Source organism: Henningerozyma blattae, chromosome 4 (genome assembly GCF_000315915.1).
Source record: "Henningerozyma blattae CBS 6284 chromosome 4, complete genome".
NCBI classification, from domain to species: Eukaryota; Fungi; Ascomycota; class Saccharomycetes; order Saccharomycetales; family Saccharomycetaceae; genus Henningerozyma; species Henningerozyma blattae.
Genome location: NC_020188.1, coordinates 1,219,534 through 1,237,292, shown reverse-complemented (window position 1 = coordinate 1,237,292; position 17,759 = coordinate 1,219,534). Strand labels below are relative to the sequence as shown.

The 17,759-nt window shown below is 30.8% G+C and overlaps 5 protein-coding genes and 1 non-coding gene across 6 annotated transcripts; 1 reads left to right on the top strand and 5 right to left on the bottom strand.

The window, feature by feature from the left end:
- Window positions 1–1,054: 1,054 nt before the first annotated feature.
- Window positions 1,055–2,359, top strand: TBLA0D05010 (calmodulin-dependent protein kinase CMK1; the record flags this gene model as incomplete). The annotated part of the gene is made up of 1 exon (XM_004180466.1): window positions 1,055–2,359. The coding sequence occupies one exon, from the start codon at window positions 1,055–1,057 to the stop codon at window positions 2,357–2,359; it is 1,305 nt and encodes a 434-aa protein (XP_004180514.1).
- A 343-nt stretch (window positions 2,360–2,702) lies between these two features.
- TBLA0D05000 (uncharacterized protein) lies at window positions 2,703–5,132 on the bottom strand (the record flags this gene model as incomplete). The annotated part of the gene is made up of 1 exon (XM_004180465.1): window positions 2,703–5,132. The coding sequence occupies one exon, from the start codon at window positions 5,130–5,132 to the stop codon at window positions 2,703–2,705; it is 2,430 nt and encodes an 809-aa protein (XP_004180513.1).
- An 868-nt stretch (window positions 5,133–6,000) lies between these two features.
- TBLA0D04990 (SUR7/PalI family protein) lies at window positions 6,001–7,734 on the bottom strand (the record flags this gene model as incomplete). The annotated part of the gene is made up of 1 exon (XM_004180464.1): window positions 6,001–7,734. One exon carries the CDS (start codon window positions 7,732–7,734, stop codon window positions 6,001–6,003), a length of 1,734 nt encoding a protein of 577 aa, XP_004180512.1.
- Window positions 7,735–10,322: 2,588 nt separating this feature from the next.
- On the bottom strand, window positions 10,323–10,413 carry TBLA0Dtrna3Y. Its single transcript is given in 2 exon segments — window positions 10,323–10,359; window positions 10,374–10,413. It is a non-coding gene; the product is annotated as a tRNA-Tyr (tRNA).
- Window positions 10,414–11,043: 630 nt separating this feature from the next.
- On the bottom strand, window positions 11,044–12,132 carry TBLA0D04980 (uncharacterized protein; the record flags this gene model as incomplete). Its single annotated transcript, XM_004180463.1, has 1 exon — window positions 11,044–12,132. One exon carries the CDS (start codon window positions 12,130–12,132, stop codon window positions 11,044–11,046), a length of 1,089 nt encoding a protein of 362 aa, XP_004180511.1.
- Window positions 12,133–13,119: 987 nt separating this feature from the next.
- TBLA0D04970 (proline--tRNA ligase) lies at window positions 13,120–15,177 on the bottom strand (the record flags this gene model as incomplete). The annotated part of the gene is made up of 1 exon (XM_004180462.1): window positions 13,120–15,177. The coding sequence occupies one exon, from the start codon at window positions 15,175–15,177 to the stop codon at window positions 13,120–13,122; it is 2,058 nt and encodes a 685-aa protein (XP_004180510.1).
- Window positions 15,178–17,759: the final 2,582 nt, after the last annotated feature.

Here is a 17,759-nt window from a genome sequence, read left to right as displayed (position 1 = left end):
TCCCTCCCCATCGCCCTTTCACATACACCTCTTTAATATATTTCTACATATTTGAAATAACTTTAATTACTTGTAATTTATCATGCTCGTTGCGCGCTTATTTATTTATTTATTTATTAACGCATTTCTTTTCTAAGCAAATTTCAATTTCTTTTGTGTATATTTACAAACTTGTTTCTTAATCCCCCCCCCCACCCCCCCCAAAAAAAAAAAACGCAAACAAACTATTCGCTAGGACATATTAAGTACCACAAGATTTCCCTTTTGCAAGACTGTAACATCATTATTCAAATCAAGAACAAGAGATTTTTACTACAATCATTTTAACATTGTAATGAAACTATATTTTTATTAAAATGATATTACAGTATAAAATTATCCCTTTGCATTTTATTATGTTGTAACGTTGAATATTTATTTGCGTACCAGATACAAATGACTTGATAATTTAATTCAAAGTTGAAGTTTTTGCATCGAATTCATAATGACACTCCAATGATGCTCATTGGTTGAAAATTCCATTGCTTAAACTCAAAAAATAAAAAAAAAAAAGGAAAAAAATTAAATTTTGAATTCCCACTGTCGAATATCTTAAATTTAATAACATTCATATACATCGATTCAAAATGCTGAGCATTTCTTGGTACGTACATTTTAAATATGAAATACCCATTTTCTTGGCGCCAAACACATTCTCACAACTCTTGTATATCAAACACTGGTAGTTTAAACATTAATCCTTGAAATTTGAGATTGCTTGTAATTGTAGTGAAAAATCATGCATTCTCAAAAGGTTAAAAGCCTTTATTTTTAATTAGTCTTCGGTGAAAAAAATTAGATGCTTTTGGTGAAAATACCCTTGCTTTTGATGAAAAAACCCTTGAGTGTTTTCGGTTAACGTCAATATTTTCAGCATCGGAAGGGGAGTTTTAAAAGAGTCAGAACCATTCTTGAGATAAAAAAAAATAAAAAGGATAAAGAAAATATAGCAAGGCAAAAAAATTAATTGTGTGCTAAAAAAATAAACAACAAAAAAGAAAAACAGTCTTACACAATGAGTACACATCACTCATCTCACGAAACTAAATCATCTTCAAGCGTACATCAACCGGATGCAGTAGAAGGTCATAAAGTAGCTAAATTCTTCAACAAATTAAGTGGTCAACCTTCTTCTTACATTAATAAATCAGATTATGTTTTTGGTAAAACACTAGGTGCTGGTTCATTTGGTGTTGTTAGACAAGCCAAGAAATTATCTACTGATGAAAATGTCGCAGTGAAGATTATTTTGAAAAAAGCTTTAAAGGGGAACGATGTTCAATTACAGATGTTATACGATGAATTATCCATTTTACAAAGATTACATCATCCAAATATCGTTCAATTTAAAGATTGGTTTGAATCTAAGGAAAAATTTTATATTGTAACTCAATTAGCCACTGGTGGTGAATTATTTGATCGTATATTGAAAAGAGGTAAATTCACTGAAGTGGATGCAGTAAAGATTATTATTCAAATGTTAAAAGCTATAGAATATATTCATTCTCAAAATATCGTTCATAGAGATTTGAAACCAGAAAATGTTCTTTATATTGATCCATCAGATGATTCTCAATTAGTCATTGCTGATTTTGGTATTGCTAAAGAATTAAAAGATGGAGATGACTTAATATTTAAAGCTGCAGGTTCATTGGGCTATGTGGCTCCGGAAGTATTAACTACAAATGGTCATGGTAAACCTTGTGATATTTGGTCATTGGGTGTTATTACATATACTTTATTATGTGGGTATTCTGCTTTCATTGCAGAAACTGTGGAAGGTTTCTTAGAAGAATGTACTTCAAATATTTATCCTGTTAAATTCCATGAACCTTATTGGAATAATGTTTCAAGAGAGGCAAAAGAATTTATTCTAAAGGCTTTAACCTTAAATCCAGATGAAAGACCTACCGCTACTGAATTATTAAATGATCCTTGGATTAAAAGTAAATCTTTACAAACCCATGATTTATTACCTGATGTTAAGAAAGGTTTTGATGCCCGTAAGAAATTCCGTGAAGCTGTGGAAATTGTTAAATTAAATAATAGAATTGAAAAATTAAGAAAATTATATTGCTCAGATGTAGATGCTCCAACTGAAACTGATATCGAAATTAATTCTTCCAAGACTACATTGACTTCATTAACAAGCTCTTTAAATAGTTTGAATTTGAAAAACAATTCATATTTATCACCAGAACAAAGAGATTTAAAATCAGCCGTTACACAAAATGCATTTGCTCAACTTGTTAAAGCAGCTGCAAATAATAAAGAAAAGGTATTACATTACCAAGAGGAAGAGGATAAAGGTAATGTATAGATAAACACTAGACATTTAAATTTTATGTACTACTTTACTCCTTCATTTATCTTTTAGCCTTATTACTACTACTACTACTACTACTACTACTACTACTATTATTATTATTATAATTATTGTTTTTCTTTTTATTGACGTTTTTTACTTTTTTTTAAAAAAAATAGCCCTCTTTCCTTTCAATACGTTAAGTTTGTCATCGAAACACTTTGTGATATTCATACATACATACATATATATATATATATATACCCCCATGTTCCTCAAAACTATTTACTAATTATTTAGAACTAATATACAATTTAAAATAATAATAGTAATAGTAATAATAATGATATGAATATATTTACAATTCATAATCAATATCCATATCATCCACATTATAATTAATATTCTTCCTTTGGCCTCTTCTTAAACTTCTTTTACCCACTTCTAGATCATTAAATTCTGTTCTTAGTTTTTCAAATGCTTCTAAAACATAATACATATCAGATAAAAAATCTTTCATAATTTTTAGTTTATTTCTAGTGCCATTAAATCTTGGTTCTCTTGGTAATGGACTCTTATTAAATAAGGGGTCTTCTTTTTCTTCTAAAGTGGAATCCTCAGTTTCATCTTCATTAATATTTACTAATTCTTCAGTATTTTCAGTATTTGTTTCAACATTAGATATATTTTTGTTATTTTTTGGCTTTTCTTTTACAATCAATTTATAATCTAAGAATTCCAAGAATTCTAATAAAGTCTTAGCATCATGACACATTTCATACCAATATGTCTTCCCCACAGGGATTTTGTCATTCATAATATCTCTTAACATACCAGGGGTATCATGATATAAAATTTTGAACCTTGAACTTAATGTTTTGCCATAATTCTCAAATAAACCATATGCATCAATTGATCCATTCGAGAATTTTTTCAAGATTCTCTGCAAATTGAATAAATCAGTATAGGTTGAAACATTTGATAATTTCTGATTATCATCATATGTATGCAATCTTGGCAAATAAAAATCACCCATATATGGCACTCTTGCCAAGAAAAATTCTTGAGATCTTAACTTATACACTTCATCGTCGTATGGATTAGCTAACGGATCTCCTTGAACATCATTTTCAAATATTTGTTTCCATTTGGGATAATCCTTCAATAACGCTTCATTTTTTAATTCCTTGTCCAAGTCCTTATATTCTGCTTGCAAATATTTTAAACTTTCAACTTTTTGAACTAAATCATCTCTCTTACCAGCTGCCATTTGTTTCTTCAAATAACCACTTTTCTTTCTCTCTACATATTTGGATTGAACTAAGTTACAAAGTTGTTGATAACTCTTAATGGTTTCGTCTTGGCCATCCATTAAATATCTAGGGACATGAGCTGTTTGAATACCAAATGCAGGATCTTTTTTAAAGTTTGTTAACCGATGAATTTCATAATGAATTAAAGGCGAATATGCAGTACACCAGTTAACCAATGTTCTTAATAAGATAATACGATCTAATGGATAAAGCGCTAATAAGCCTATCTTATTCAAATCTGGTGATTGTAAGGGATCATTATCCAAAGACAATGGTTCATTTTTACGCCATGTATAGATATTAGGAGTTAACACTTCCTTAGTTCTAGAACATTCTATAGGATTCGTATCATCTTTTTCAAAATATTGAGATTCAGGTTTCAAGATATCGACACCTTTTGGTAATTGTTGCCTCCATTCTTTAGGATAACCCCATTCACGAGCGTATAGTCTGACATGGTCAATGAATTTGGAATATACTTTTTTTGAAGATTGTAAGTCATCTAAAGATACTTCAGGCTTTACTAAATTTTTTGTCGTTGTATAGGAATACGTTGTTGATTTACTTGAATTGTACAATAAGTTTAAAAGTGTTAAAAATAATAGATTCATTTTATTTTGGCTATCAATAACATCTTTAATTGGAAGAACATCTTGATACAGAGTCTTACGACCAAGACGAGCTTGCTGTTTAAGAGTTGCACGATCTACAACACCATAAGGCTCTTCTGGATAAAGGTCTAAACCAATTTCAAAATCTTGGAAGGAAATATTTTTTAAGGTTTCATCAAATACATTAGAAAACTTGTTAATGAATGCCATTACTTTAATTACATCATTAGCGTACAAAACAGCCTTCATGTTAGGATTTCTTAATCTTGATGGTACAGAGTTTTGAGTTTTAAAACCTGATGTCAATAATGGAACATTTGGTAACCAATTAGTTGATGTCAAATTTACAGCTGGCGTTTCAGGAACTTTTTTATTCAGATCCTTTAGATTTGTTTTTGAAGCCTTTGTAGCCTTAGTTGCATCCTTGAGCATTTTGGTTTCCTTAGCCTTCTTAGCATCTTCTTTCAATTTTTTTTCTAATTTTTCTTTCTTGGCTTTTAACTTTAACTTGTTCTTAGCATCAAGAGCTTTCTTCTGGATTTGCTTTTTCTTCCTTAATTTCTCAGCTTTTAATCTTTTTTCTTCTTTCAACTTTGCTTTCATTTCTTCTTTCTTTTTCAATTTCGTTGCTTTTAATCTTTCTTTTCTAGCTTGTGAAATAGCTGCTTCTCTAGCTGCATCCTCTTCAGCTTCCTGATCTATTGATTTTTTAGCACTAGACCTACGACTCGATCTTCGTAGACCCATTGGATTTTTTTTCAAGTCAGACTCAACGTCTATTGTCTCTTCAGTGAATGAACTCATATCTTTGTCATTGTTTCCGTTTTGTTGAATCGTCATAAAGTTCTCAGTTTGGTCTGACATGCTTGTGAAGCTTTTCAATGATCTTTCTGGATCAGAATTAATTCCTTACTATATTTAAATAACCCCTAATGAAGTACCCAATTAACTACCACTCAATTTATTAATTTATTTTTGAAAACCACTTGATATGCTTTTCTCCAAGGTCATTTTTGTTTAGGAAAATAGTATTTTTAATGTTCCATGCAAATGCATTAAACCGTGAATAATTTTTTTTTTTTCAAACCTTGAAATATTTAAATGATTTGAAAAAAAATATATACAGCAAGACTCTAAATATATTAAATCACAAATATTTTATCTGGATGCCAGTTTAGATCTAATAATTGATAAAATATCAAGCATACAAACTTTAATTTAAGTTTTTAGCCCTGATCTAATAGTTTTTTTCACCAAATTTAATAGAAATGGCATTGCGATTCTAGTGACGCAAATTTCCTGAAATAAAATATATTAGTGAGTTTTATATCAAACGACGAAGAAATAAGTCAGTATTCTTTTGTAATCTCAATATTAGTCAAAAAGTTGTCACTTAAAATATATGAAAATGTATCACTCCAGTTATATTCTAAGGGCTAATGCATTATAATGTACATTGGGTAAATCAATTCGAGATTCCAATAAAAAAATGTAAGAGATTGAGCTTGTATAAAATAAAAATCAATTAGTATTGTTACAAATGTCTCAGAAATTACAAAGTTTTTTCTGCGAATATTTATATAAAAATGAATATAAAAATGAAAATGTAAAAAGGTGAATAATACAGGGAAACTAAAACCGTAGCTTGAAATACCAAAGTGCTAAATTGGTTAGAGGTATATATTATTACAATTGTCTATCAATATATGGAAATGCAATGCTGATTTTTTACTTAGATAAATAAATTTCCATTCATCGAGCTAGGAGCAGGCATATTTCCTCTCCTATTTCCTGGCTTTTTATGAAACTGTGGTGGAACATTACCAAACGGCATAGGATTTAGGTTTTGATTCATTGAACGTTGATTATAATTCTGTGGATATTGATTATTATTTTGTGAACGATAATTGAAATTTGGTCTATTTTGATAACCTGGGCGACCTTGAGGTTGACGATTGTACATTGGATTATACTGCTGATATTGTGGATGTGGGGCCTGTTGATGCATATTCCTATTATTATTGAAGTTATTAGGCATATTATTTGGACGGAACCTCTGTTGATTTTTGGCATAGCCTTGTCTATTGTTGTGATTATTTGAATAAACCATATTTTGATATTGCTGAGGGTGTGAAATATTATTGTTATTATTCATATTGCCTTGTTGATGGTTAGGAACTGGCTGTTGAGGTGGTCCATAATAGTTTGGATTCACCTCTCTCTGAGATACTGAAGTAAAATCAGAATTACTATCAGATACTGCTTCAAATTTATTAGCATGATCATCGTGATTTAATAGATTTTTACCGGATACGGATTTCATCACCATTGATTCTAATAATCCAGAAGACGCACTTGGATTGTGTTGGTTATTTGATGGAAGAATTTCTTCTTCATCTGCATCAACGACAACCTCCATCTTTTTAACCTCACCTAATATATCGTTCATGTTGCTTGATTGGCGTGATAATCTTCTCTTTTCATTTGAGTTTCGTATTTGAGAATCCACCAAGCTTGGAATAGAAAATCTTCTTAATTCATCCAGTTGAGGATTGCCTTTATTCTTATTATTTAAGTCATCAATTACTGAAAATGTTGCTGCTGTTTTAACAAAATCTTCCTTTGATGTAACATTTGAATTATTAAATTTTTCATTTGCTTCATCCTCATAGAAAGAAGACTTAGTAGAATTATTATATAATTCATTAACGTATTCTGAATCCAATTTAGTGATTTCATAACCATAGCCCAATCTTTTTTCTTTCGAAGTCAATGAATTATTATCAAAATCTCCATCATGGACATAGTCAATTTGAGTTTTAACGGTTGGATTCTTTGGTGTGAAATCATTGTCTTCGTCATCAGATTCAATAGGCAAAGTGGAAATACGTGCTGGCTTTGTATATGTGAAAAACATTAATGGGAAACAAATTAAAGGAAAAACAGCAGCAGGTATTAAAATCCAAGCACACCACGTAACATGCGGATAGAATAATAGAAATACCACTATGCATGAAAAGGCAGATAGTAAGAATGAAATGACATTGAAAAAGAATATTATTACCATTGAAAATAAGGTAAAAGGAAAGAAAGAAAGAATAGAAATGAACAAATAGGTCAAAAAGTTCAATCCTGCGGCAATTGGAGTGGTAATTAATAATTCACCAAGAATATCTCTTGATTTTGAACTTTTTGTATGCCAATTATGTGATTGATTGTAATCATTTTGTACGGCTGAAATACCTCTAACTATTGCAGTTGTTTTAGAACAATCACTAAAGTCACAATAACCAAAAACACCGTAAGTGACTAAATCTAATTTGGCTAGACCTATTTGATGGTAAACCGGTGCTGTTACACATGCTATAATAAATAGACAAGCGGACGCGAAATGTAAAGTTGCAATTATCGAAGTTATAAAGGGTCTTCTTCTGGGGCGATATTGAATAGCTGATTGCTCATCCATTGGAAATTAATTGTATATGTTGAATATAGTGGTGCTAATATATCAGTGTTGAAATAATATATGTTTAATAAAGATTATTAGTTAATGTTAATAATTTAAGTTGGATTAAATAGCAGTATGCAGTCCAAGAAATAATAAAGCTTGGGAAAGTCTTTTTATTTTATTTTTAGAAATACTAAGGAGTTATCACTTGACTTTTTGAATTTGTTTTATATCAAAGCAACTTTTTATAAATAAATGGTTGAAAACAATAAAGAATAATCGTTGTAACAAATATAGCTGTAGATAAGGCTAATTAATAGAATAGAACTCTTCTCCTTATTATTTTGTGGTTAATAATACCAATGTATAGCTGGAGTTATAAATAGCCTTCTCTTATTAAGGTACGTTAGAGGAGTAACGTTAAAAAATAAAAAATGAAAGGCTGAACTTAAAGATTACTAGTACAGTTAAATATTAAAATAAATAACGACTACATTCAATGTAATTATAATTGGAAATGTATTTCCAAAGGAATTGATGCCCAGATAAGAAGAAGAGCTTTGATTAATATATAAGCTGGCAGGTGTAATAAAAGATATACTGACCAACCAGAATTCCCCACAAAATATTATTTAGTGATAACATGGTTATTACGTATGCCACGAGGAAAAAATCAAAACAAAACAAAACAAAACAACATGAAGATCAATTCTAACCTCATTACGTTCCTTGTGCATGTCTTGATTTAGTTCTAACCTTGCATAGAGGATCGAGTTTTACGGAATAATTAATTGATAGGATTCAACTAATGATGTTGTTCATGATTCGATTCGATTACATCTCAATAAGAGAGATTTAGATCCAGTAATAATGGAGCAAGTTCTAGCAGCATCCATTCTTCTAATAAGTTATAACCATTTAACCCATATTCAACTTTCCAAAAGGGCTAATGGTGTAGAGAACGTCTCACGTTGTTTCTGTTTTAGGTTTCTTGGATCAATTTGGTAGGTTATTTCATTAAAATATAACGAATGATTAAATTTCCAATCAACTAAATAGATTACTATAATTGAGGTTTCATTTGAAGAATCCTTTGTTATCGGTGTGTTTCTAAGTCTAATTCTGATATTTCTGGCATCAGTGTTTTGGAATTATACCCAAAACAGACATAGAGTGGGGCTGTTGCAAAAATATTTCGCGTCGAAAACCAGCCACGAAAAATTAAAACACGAAAAGGAACTAGATGTGCCTAAGCCATATACCCGGGAGAGTATATTAGAGGAACCATCGTGGTTATTTCTTTTGTGGCTGCCTAAGAGCACCTATGACATTGCTAGAATATGTGGCTGTATCTGATAAGCTTTTTTTAGTTTCATTTTGAGCTGATTGAAAATCATTTAATCAAGCGGGCCAGCAAAAAATAATAATGACCTGTCACATGATAATATTAGCTATCTCGTGGCACTAATGATTATAGCATAGTATCTTAAACATTAAATAAATAGAAAGAATATTTTCGTGTCCTAAAAATTAACATAGCAAGGAAAAAAACTACTAAAGAGAATCTGTGGTAGATCCAGTTAGGACATGTGACCAAGAGCTTGTGGGTCACGTGGGAAGAAGCCAGACCTTGGAGCTTATACAGATGAATAAGTATGTAGCTTGAAAATGTGCACGGGAAGAATGTATTTCGAGAGAGGATAGCGTAATCTATCATCGGGTCTTAAGAGATACAGGAGCATCCAAGAAGACAAGAGATCTGAGATGATCTACAGGTTCACCCTGTAGATATCAGATACAAGTTAGAAGTAGGTTAACTTCTGAGTTAACTCTACAAGTGGGATGATAGGTAAATGTTGAGGTATCGTACTACTATCATCGGCAGAGACTATGCGGTAGGCCTAGTCTACGAATTGGGACTGCGGTTACAATTCTGCTCGTCAAGAGTATCTTCCAGAACGCCGGTTCTGATGAGAACATAATGATTATGTCCGGGAAGCTTGTGTCTGGCGAGACATAGGTCTTATATAAGAGGAACGTTCTGTGAAGATGGATATTCATAAAGAGTATTCTGTTACGAAACAACCAAATTTTATATTAATTCCTGGCTGAATTCGAAAATCGGGCAACATATACATTCTATATAGCAAGAATTATAACTGACCGTAGAACAATCTACGACAGAATCAGAAGGAACTCCTCAATTAAATAAAGTCACGTGTAATATGAAAATTTTCAAAAAATGTAACAATTTTAAGCTTTGATACTCCCAGTAGTATATCTTTTTGGCTGCTAGTTTAATACCAACTGTTTATTAAACTATACAACTATATACCTGAGCCTATGTAAGTTAAATATTATTATTATTACGTTCCGATTTGTTCACTATACACTTCCATATTTTGTATTTCGTTCTTTTGTCTTCTAGTTCTTACTTCTTTGTTCTACTTTAACCCTCTAGTTTATTCTTTTAGCTTTAGATTCTTAAATAGAATTTATGTTCATGATTCACCTACTTGTTAATCTACATATTCATTCCCTTATCACGTGATCCTGATTTATACACGTGACTAACATAGCTCACACTACGTGACAAAAAATAAATGTCTCCCGGGGGCGAGTCGAACGCCCGATCTCAAGATTTCCTTTTATTTCAAATTACAGTCTTGCGCCTTAAACCAACTTGGCTACCGAGAGTCGTTTTTATTAAAATTTCGTAAAATAAGTTTTTAAAAAATATATTTCAGTAAGTTTTCCAATTTTAATAGTGAATAGTTACGATAACCAACAAGTAGCTCAGACAAAAAAAGTTCCATTTGGCATACAAATTATTTATTTTTAATTCAATTATATACCTTTCTAAGTTGTTTTTAAATTAGTATTTATTTGTTGGGACCTAGATAAGTTATATGAAAGGCTAATCTTGTGTATATTAATCAACGAAGTATCCTACAATTATAAAAGCAAGAGAAAGAAGGGAATGAATATGTGTTTTAATTTTTTTGTTTTTTCATTTAGATTTAGTTTTATACTAAAAATGTACAAAAAAAATAAAAGATATTTGTTTATGAATAAGAACGAGAACCAATATCTGATAACACTTGGGTTAGTTATATCACTACTCACAAAAACTAATTATCTTTTTGATAATAAAGAATCAAAATCTTGTAAAATATATGATTCTCTTATAATTTATTAAAATTAGTTGGGTCTCTGATGAGAAATGCACATTTACAAGACTTTGTGAAATAAGAAAGTAAATATCACTTATTTTTTTTAATCTCTTATTTTTCTAATAATTATTGATATAATATTCTCATAGGAATTTTATGGTTTTTCCAGACCACCATATTGATTTAAGTAGACCTCACCGTGAGTAATTGCTCTTTTCTTCCTTCTATCAAACCATCGCGTACCACTAATACCAGCATCAGTCACAATATCTACGTTCCATTTCCAACTTTTGTAAATGTTATTTTTATAAAACATTTCAGATAATGCCTCAATATTTTCATCCCATTGTCCAAAGTTTTTAAACGACTTCCATAATGAAAGATTTTCAACTATTGGGCCACCTTCATTCATATTGTATGAGACCCAATTAACTACCTGGCCCTCATTCTTTTTCATAGACATTTTTTGTGCATTTTTTGTGTATAAAGTGGAGCCATTATAGCCGGATAAGTATTGTTGAGCAATATCAGAAGCCATCCACCTGACATCATAATGATTTAAATTCGTAGCTGTATGTTGACCCAACGGTGTACTCCAATGAATTGTAAGAGAATCATAGGTGTCACGAGTGTTTGATTCTTTTTTGTCAAAAAGATAATTAGATTTTGTTAGTAGTGGTGTACCTAGTCCAGCGTTAATAAATGTATGGACTACTTCATCATAAATGTAATCAGGCTTGTATAATGAATTACTTGCGGATGTACTATTTACAGCTGGAAAGGTATGAAAAGTGGTATTAGTTAGTTTATATTGGGACCTATAGCGGTTAAGAATAACCAATGAAATCGGGGTGATTTCTTCCATGATATCAAATTCACCGTTAAAATAATCCTGATAGGCAGCATAAGATATCCCAAGGGTTGACACACCTGCCGATATTGTTAATCCGACAACTAGGGTCCAGCAGGTAGGGGATGTTGGTATAATGCAAAGTACAGGACACCAAGCAGTATATAATGCATTGGCAGCCGTTAATACCAAACCAATTACAGCTGATGTTCTTCCAAGATCCCATATTGGCCTATCCAGTCTTTTCGATAGACTAACAGTATCCTCTTGTAGCTTTCTACTAATATAAAAGTCCTTATTATTTATTTGTAGTACTATTAACATAATAAAAAGGGAAATAAACAGACATTTTTTTATGTGTCTTCTGATTACGACAAAAATTCTATTCAACATGCTAAGTTCTGTATTTAATATTTTTTTGGTGTTATCAAATATGATGTATTTCTGAAGAACTACAAGAAAGAAAATTTCATCTATATTCTATAGAGCAATTTTCCTTAGTTAGTGTTCTAGTATATATATATATATGTGTGTGTGTGTATATGTATATATATAAATTTGGAAAACAAGTTCAATCCAATATACATATTTGCCACAGAGTTGCAACAACCCAATAGTAAAAGCTGTACGCTAAAAACAACTAAAATATAGCAATAAAAGGCTCAAGCCTGTGAATTTTGTCTTGTATTTTTGTCATTATTAGTAAAAAGTGGGGTATGTTTAAGTTGCATATGACAAGATTTATTATTATACCATAAGCTAGTATAAATTACGAGGGTTAAAAGGCTTAGAAAGACTTTTTTTACTATGTCTCATGTGAATATTTGATGCGTACTAAAGTTATTTGCAATTCAAATTATTATTATGAGAAATTTGATTTTTTTTTAGAGAGAATTTTTAGGGGTGTCCCTTAAATTTGCTTTATTGGCCTCTATAATGAAGAGTCTCCACTCCTCCATTTAAAGAAAGCAAACCCTAGAAAAACAAAAAAGACCTAATGAAGAAATATAATTTATTGACAAGTAAGAAAGCATTTTTAAATTATCACAATTAGTCTTATAAAATTTTATACATAAGTATAGACTGAAATAATGGATATAATTTTACAAGTAGGCTGTGTGTTAAGATGATCCAAAGTCTTTGGTTATCTAAAGGTTTTAGAGAATTATTTATTATAAACTTATTAGTTTGTAGAACTTTATATAAGGATTTCGATGATTTAAGAAGAAAGATGGATGACTGGAGAAGTTAGCAAAAAAATTTTAAGAGTATACAAATGTCAAAATGAGGATGAAATTAAGTCATCATCTAGAAAAGTACAACGTGGAGCGGGAAATAAGATAAGCAAATAATAGACACTTCTGTATAATAATGATACAATCAGTAAGAACGACCAAACATACAATAATTGACAGCGTTACGGTTACATTTGATACACTTTTGACCATCCTTCATTGTTGGCTGTTCAAATGGAATACATAAAGACTTAGCACCCATTGATGGAGCCTTTTCATCTACTTCAAATTCTTCACCATCATCTTTTCTAGCAGAAGAATCTTTGATATCCTCTTCACATTCCATGACACCACACCATGGGGCAACAATAACATTCTTTTTATTTAAAGTTGGAACAAAATCTTTCCAATCATGTATAGTAACTCTATGAGTATCAAAAGCATCTTTTGCCTTTTGGTACATAACTTCATGCATATCGTCCATAATCTTTGGTAAAGTTTCAGTTAATTCGCTGATTGGAACAATGATTTTTTTAGAATCGTTTCTACGTACAACAACAACTTGTTGTTTTTCGAAGTCTTTTGGACCCAACTCAATACGTAATGGGATACCTTTTAATTCATATTGAGAGAATTTCCAACCTGGAGTGTAATTGTCATTGTAATCACCAAAGACTCTGATATCATTTTTTCTTAGTTGAGCTTCAATTTCTTTGGCTGATTCATGAATTAATTCTCTTTGTTCGATAGAAGTCTTCTTTGTGATGCCCACTGGGATAATAACAGCTTGATTTTCGGCAACTCTTGGTGGAATTACTAAACCTTTATTATCTGAATGAACCATAACCATGACACCAATGGAACGAGTAGAAAGACCCCATGAATTTTGGTAAGCAAAAACTTTTGGATGTTCAGATCCCAATGGGTTTTCAACTGATAAGTTGAACATCTTAGAAAAGTTTTGACCTAAATGATGAGAAGTACCACCTTGAATACCACGGCCAGTTTGTGGAATGTAACCTTCGACAGTTGTAGTAAAAGAAGCACCAGCAAATTTTTCCTTTTCAGTTTTTTTACCTTGAACAACTGGAACAGCTAACAATTCTTTATAAATATTAGCATAATGATGTAAAATTTCCAAGACTTCTTCCTTAGCTTCTTCTTCACTTAAGAAAGCAGTATGACCTTCTTGCCATAAAAACTCTCTAGTTCTTAGGAATGGTTGTGGATGTTTAAATTCCCATCTAACTACAGAACACCATTGGTTCAATCTTAATGGCAAATCTCTGTGGGATTGGACCCATTTAGCGTAATAAGGATAAATGACTGTTTCGGATGTTGGTCTAATAGCAACTGGCTCTTCTAAATCAGAAGACCCGGCTTTTGTTACCCAAGCAACTTCTGGGGCAAACCCTTCAATATGATCTTTTTCTTTTTCCAAGACACGGGAAGATACAAACATTGGGAAGTATGCATTTCTAACACCCATTTTTTTAATCTTGGAATCAAAGTACGTTTGGATGTTTTCCCAAATGGCATAAGAAGTTGGTCGTAGAATATAACAACCAGAAACATCATAATAATCCAACATTTCACCTTTAGTTAATACTTGTTGATACCAACCTGGGAAGTCTAAAGCTTTATCAACAGTAATACCAATTAATTTGGCATCTTCTAAAGTAGCATTTGATGGAGCTAAAGCTTTCTTTTCCTTTTTATCTTTTGGTTGTTGTTTTGAGGTGTTTTGTGGTTTAACTTCAGTAGTGAAATCAATGTTGGACTGTAACTTAGCTACTTTAAGCTCATTTAAATATTCAATGGCTTTTGATTTTTCAATGAATAAGTTACCGTTTAATTTCAAGATAGTTGAATCTTTCAAGTCAACCAAGTGTTGATCAATTAATAAATGATATTCACTAGTAGAGTTATTCAACAAATGACCCAAGTTGAATTCCCCTGCAGATGGAGCTGCGAAGAAAGTTTTAATCAAATCATCTTTTGCTAATCTTGGGTCTTTAGTGCCTGTCAATTGAGCAATTAATGAAGATGGAGTAGTTGTTGATTGCAAAGCAATAACAACAATTGGAATAGGAGTTGCAGATTTTGGAGTTTTTGGCTTGAATACTAATGATTTAATTGGAGTAGCATCATCAGTTACAGCAGAACTACATAACTTGGCAAAAGATTCAGTAGTAGTGGTCATTTTTGACAAAGAAACTAACGATCAAAATGAGTATAAATTGGTAATTGTGGTGTTAGACTAAATGAATTAAAATTAATAAACTAAACCAGGGGAAATAAGTGAATGTATATGTAAAAGGCTGTGGCTAGTTCAATATTATCCTATTGGTACAAGAAGTGTTAAATTTTCTAACTAATAGTAAGTTGGAAGTAATAATGATAATTATTAATAAGTGAAAGAAAAATAGCTAGTTGCTAGAATTCAATTATTATCCAAAGTACAGCTGAATCAGAAATCTCTGTTTAGAGTAACGGTGGTTGAGTAAGCGAAGTATGTTTAATCCAAGCAAACAAGTAATTAAAGTAAATAATCATCTAAATTATTTTTTTTTTTTTGTCATAAGAGGCTACGAAGTCAAATGTCATATTTTTCACTTTCACGCGATGAGCTTCTCCAATGCAAAAAAAACTCATCACCTCAGGGCAAAAGTTCCAGATGATTTATTTCATTCTCACAAATTTTTCACCACGATAACGATAATGACGGTCACGCGTCGGAGAATTTCGCCTCCGACACAATTTCCGTAACTTTTCGGAATTTTTCTTAGAAAAAACTGTGTCACAAATTCAATAGAACAAATTGTGAAGTATAATACTAAAGTGAATAGCATAATGCTATTAAGCAATTATTATCAAGGAAATTTACATAAATTTATGGATAATTAATATAGTATATATTTAAGTTGATGATCCTAGAAATGGGGTTCGCCGAATATCTCTTTGAAATATTCAAGAAGCTTATGAAATTTTATATATATTAGCTTATTTAAAACTTTTTCTGGGAAACTCATTTCTTTCATGCTTTTGTGGTTTGTAAATTTAGAATCAAAATCATCTACTTCCTCCTCTAAAACTAAGTCGATATCCTGTTCTTCTGTTTGAACTATATTTAAATCAGCTGGCATTGTATTGTTTGTCATGGAAGATTGAGTAGATATCGAAAGATAATTGTTTAAAGTAGTAATAGTTGGAGTTTCAAGTATCTTGTTATTTGATATTTCTTGTTTAGGATTATTTTTATTGCTTATGGGAGAGCTAAAAGCTAGTGACAAAAATATTATTCCGAGCAAAATTCTTAGACCACTTGAAATTGGGATATCAGTCATTGGGGTTTTTTTTATTTATTCTTGTTATTTGAAAATTATTGGTTTTTTTATGTCTTGTTTATTTTATTTTCAAACTTAGTTAACTTTCCTGTATTTTAAAATGCCTTAAATAACTCGAATTATATTTTTTATAATTTGTTGTCTTTTTATCAAAAACATAAATTGTTTTTTTGAGAGATCTCATTTTAAAATTGAAAGAACTATAAAAAAAATGTCAGAACTGTGGCATTATCTGTCATAAGTCGTGGGTTTGTGTTAACAGCTAATAAAGTATGAATTTAGTCGTAATTGTGGCTTTATACAACAACTAATAACAACTTAATATAATAAATAATCCAACATGCATTAAGCATACGTGGCCTCACTACTAAATATACCCAAGTAGTGATATTAAGAAGGTATTAGGATGTGATAGGTTCTATTTTAATATCAGACCATCAATTCGTTGATGGTGGATCTATCCATTTTTTGGAGTATAAATTACCACGAAAATATCCCAAAAGTTTACAACTGTTCATTGTATATCCTGTATATATTATATATTCCCTTTCGAAAGAAGCAAAGAGATTTTTATAATAATAATATAATAATTATTCAAACAGATTACTTAACTAAGAATTAAACTATGAGCAACAATTTTTTGAACAGTTCGACCGCTGGTCAAAAAATGCAATAAAAACACCTCGAATATCTTAAATTATATAACAGTTAGTACTTTAGGAGAAAAAAATGTTAAGTGTAGAGGTTAAAAGTTTAAGAAAAAGTAATCTTTAAAAAAAATATTAAATTTTAAAATCTTGAAAGACACGATAAATAAAAACAGGTATAAATCTATAAACAGTTATATCATGTTTCCTGAATAAAAATTTAAAATTTTAAGAAGTAAAAGCCAAAACTAAAAAATAACAACATAGAAAGTAAAAAAAAATTGGTACGATTTTAAAATATATTAACAATAATATTTCTAAATAAAAGTATCAAAAATTATAAAAATGGGTAGAAAAGCAAAGAATAAAAATATACATGCATATATTTTTTTAAAAGATCATATTTTTTTTCTTTTTTGTAAAATTTTTTAAATAAAACCCAGTAAAATCAATAAAATAGAAAATCAAAAATAATAATAAAGTCACCTAACAATCAATGAAAAAATTATTTAGCTTTACCACATGGGTACTTCTTCTTTGAAACCTCTTCAGTGGTGCATGGAGCTTCTGGGACTTCCTCTGTGGTGCATGGAGCTTGTGGAGCTTCTGTAGTGGTGCATGGAACTTCTGGAACTTCTGGAGCTTCAGTGGTGCATGGAGCTTGTGGAGCTTCTGGGGTGGTGCATGGAACTTCTGGAGCTTCAGTGGTGCATGGAGCTTGTGGAGCTTCTGGGGTGGTGCATGGAACTTCTGGAACTTCTGGAGCTTCAGTGGTGCATGGAGCTTGTGGA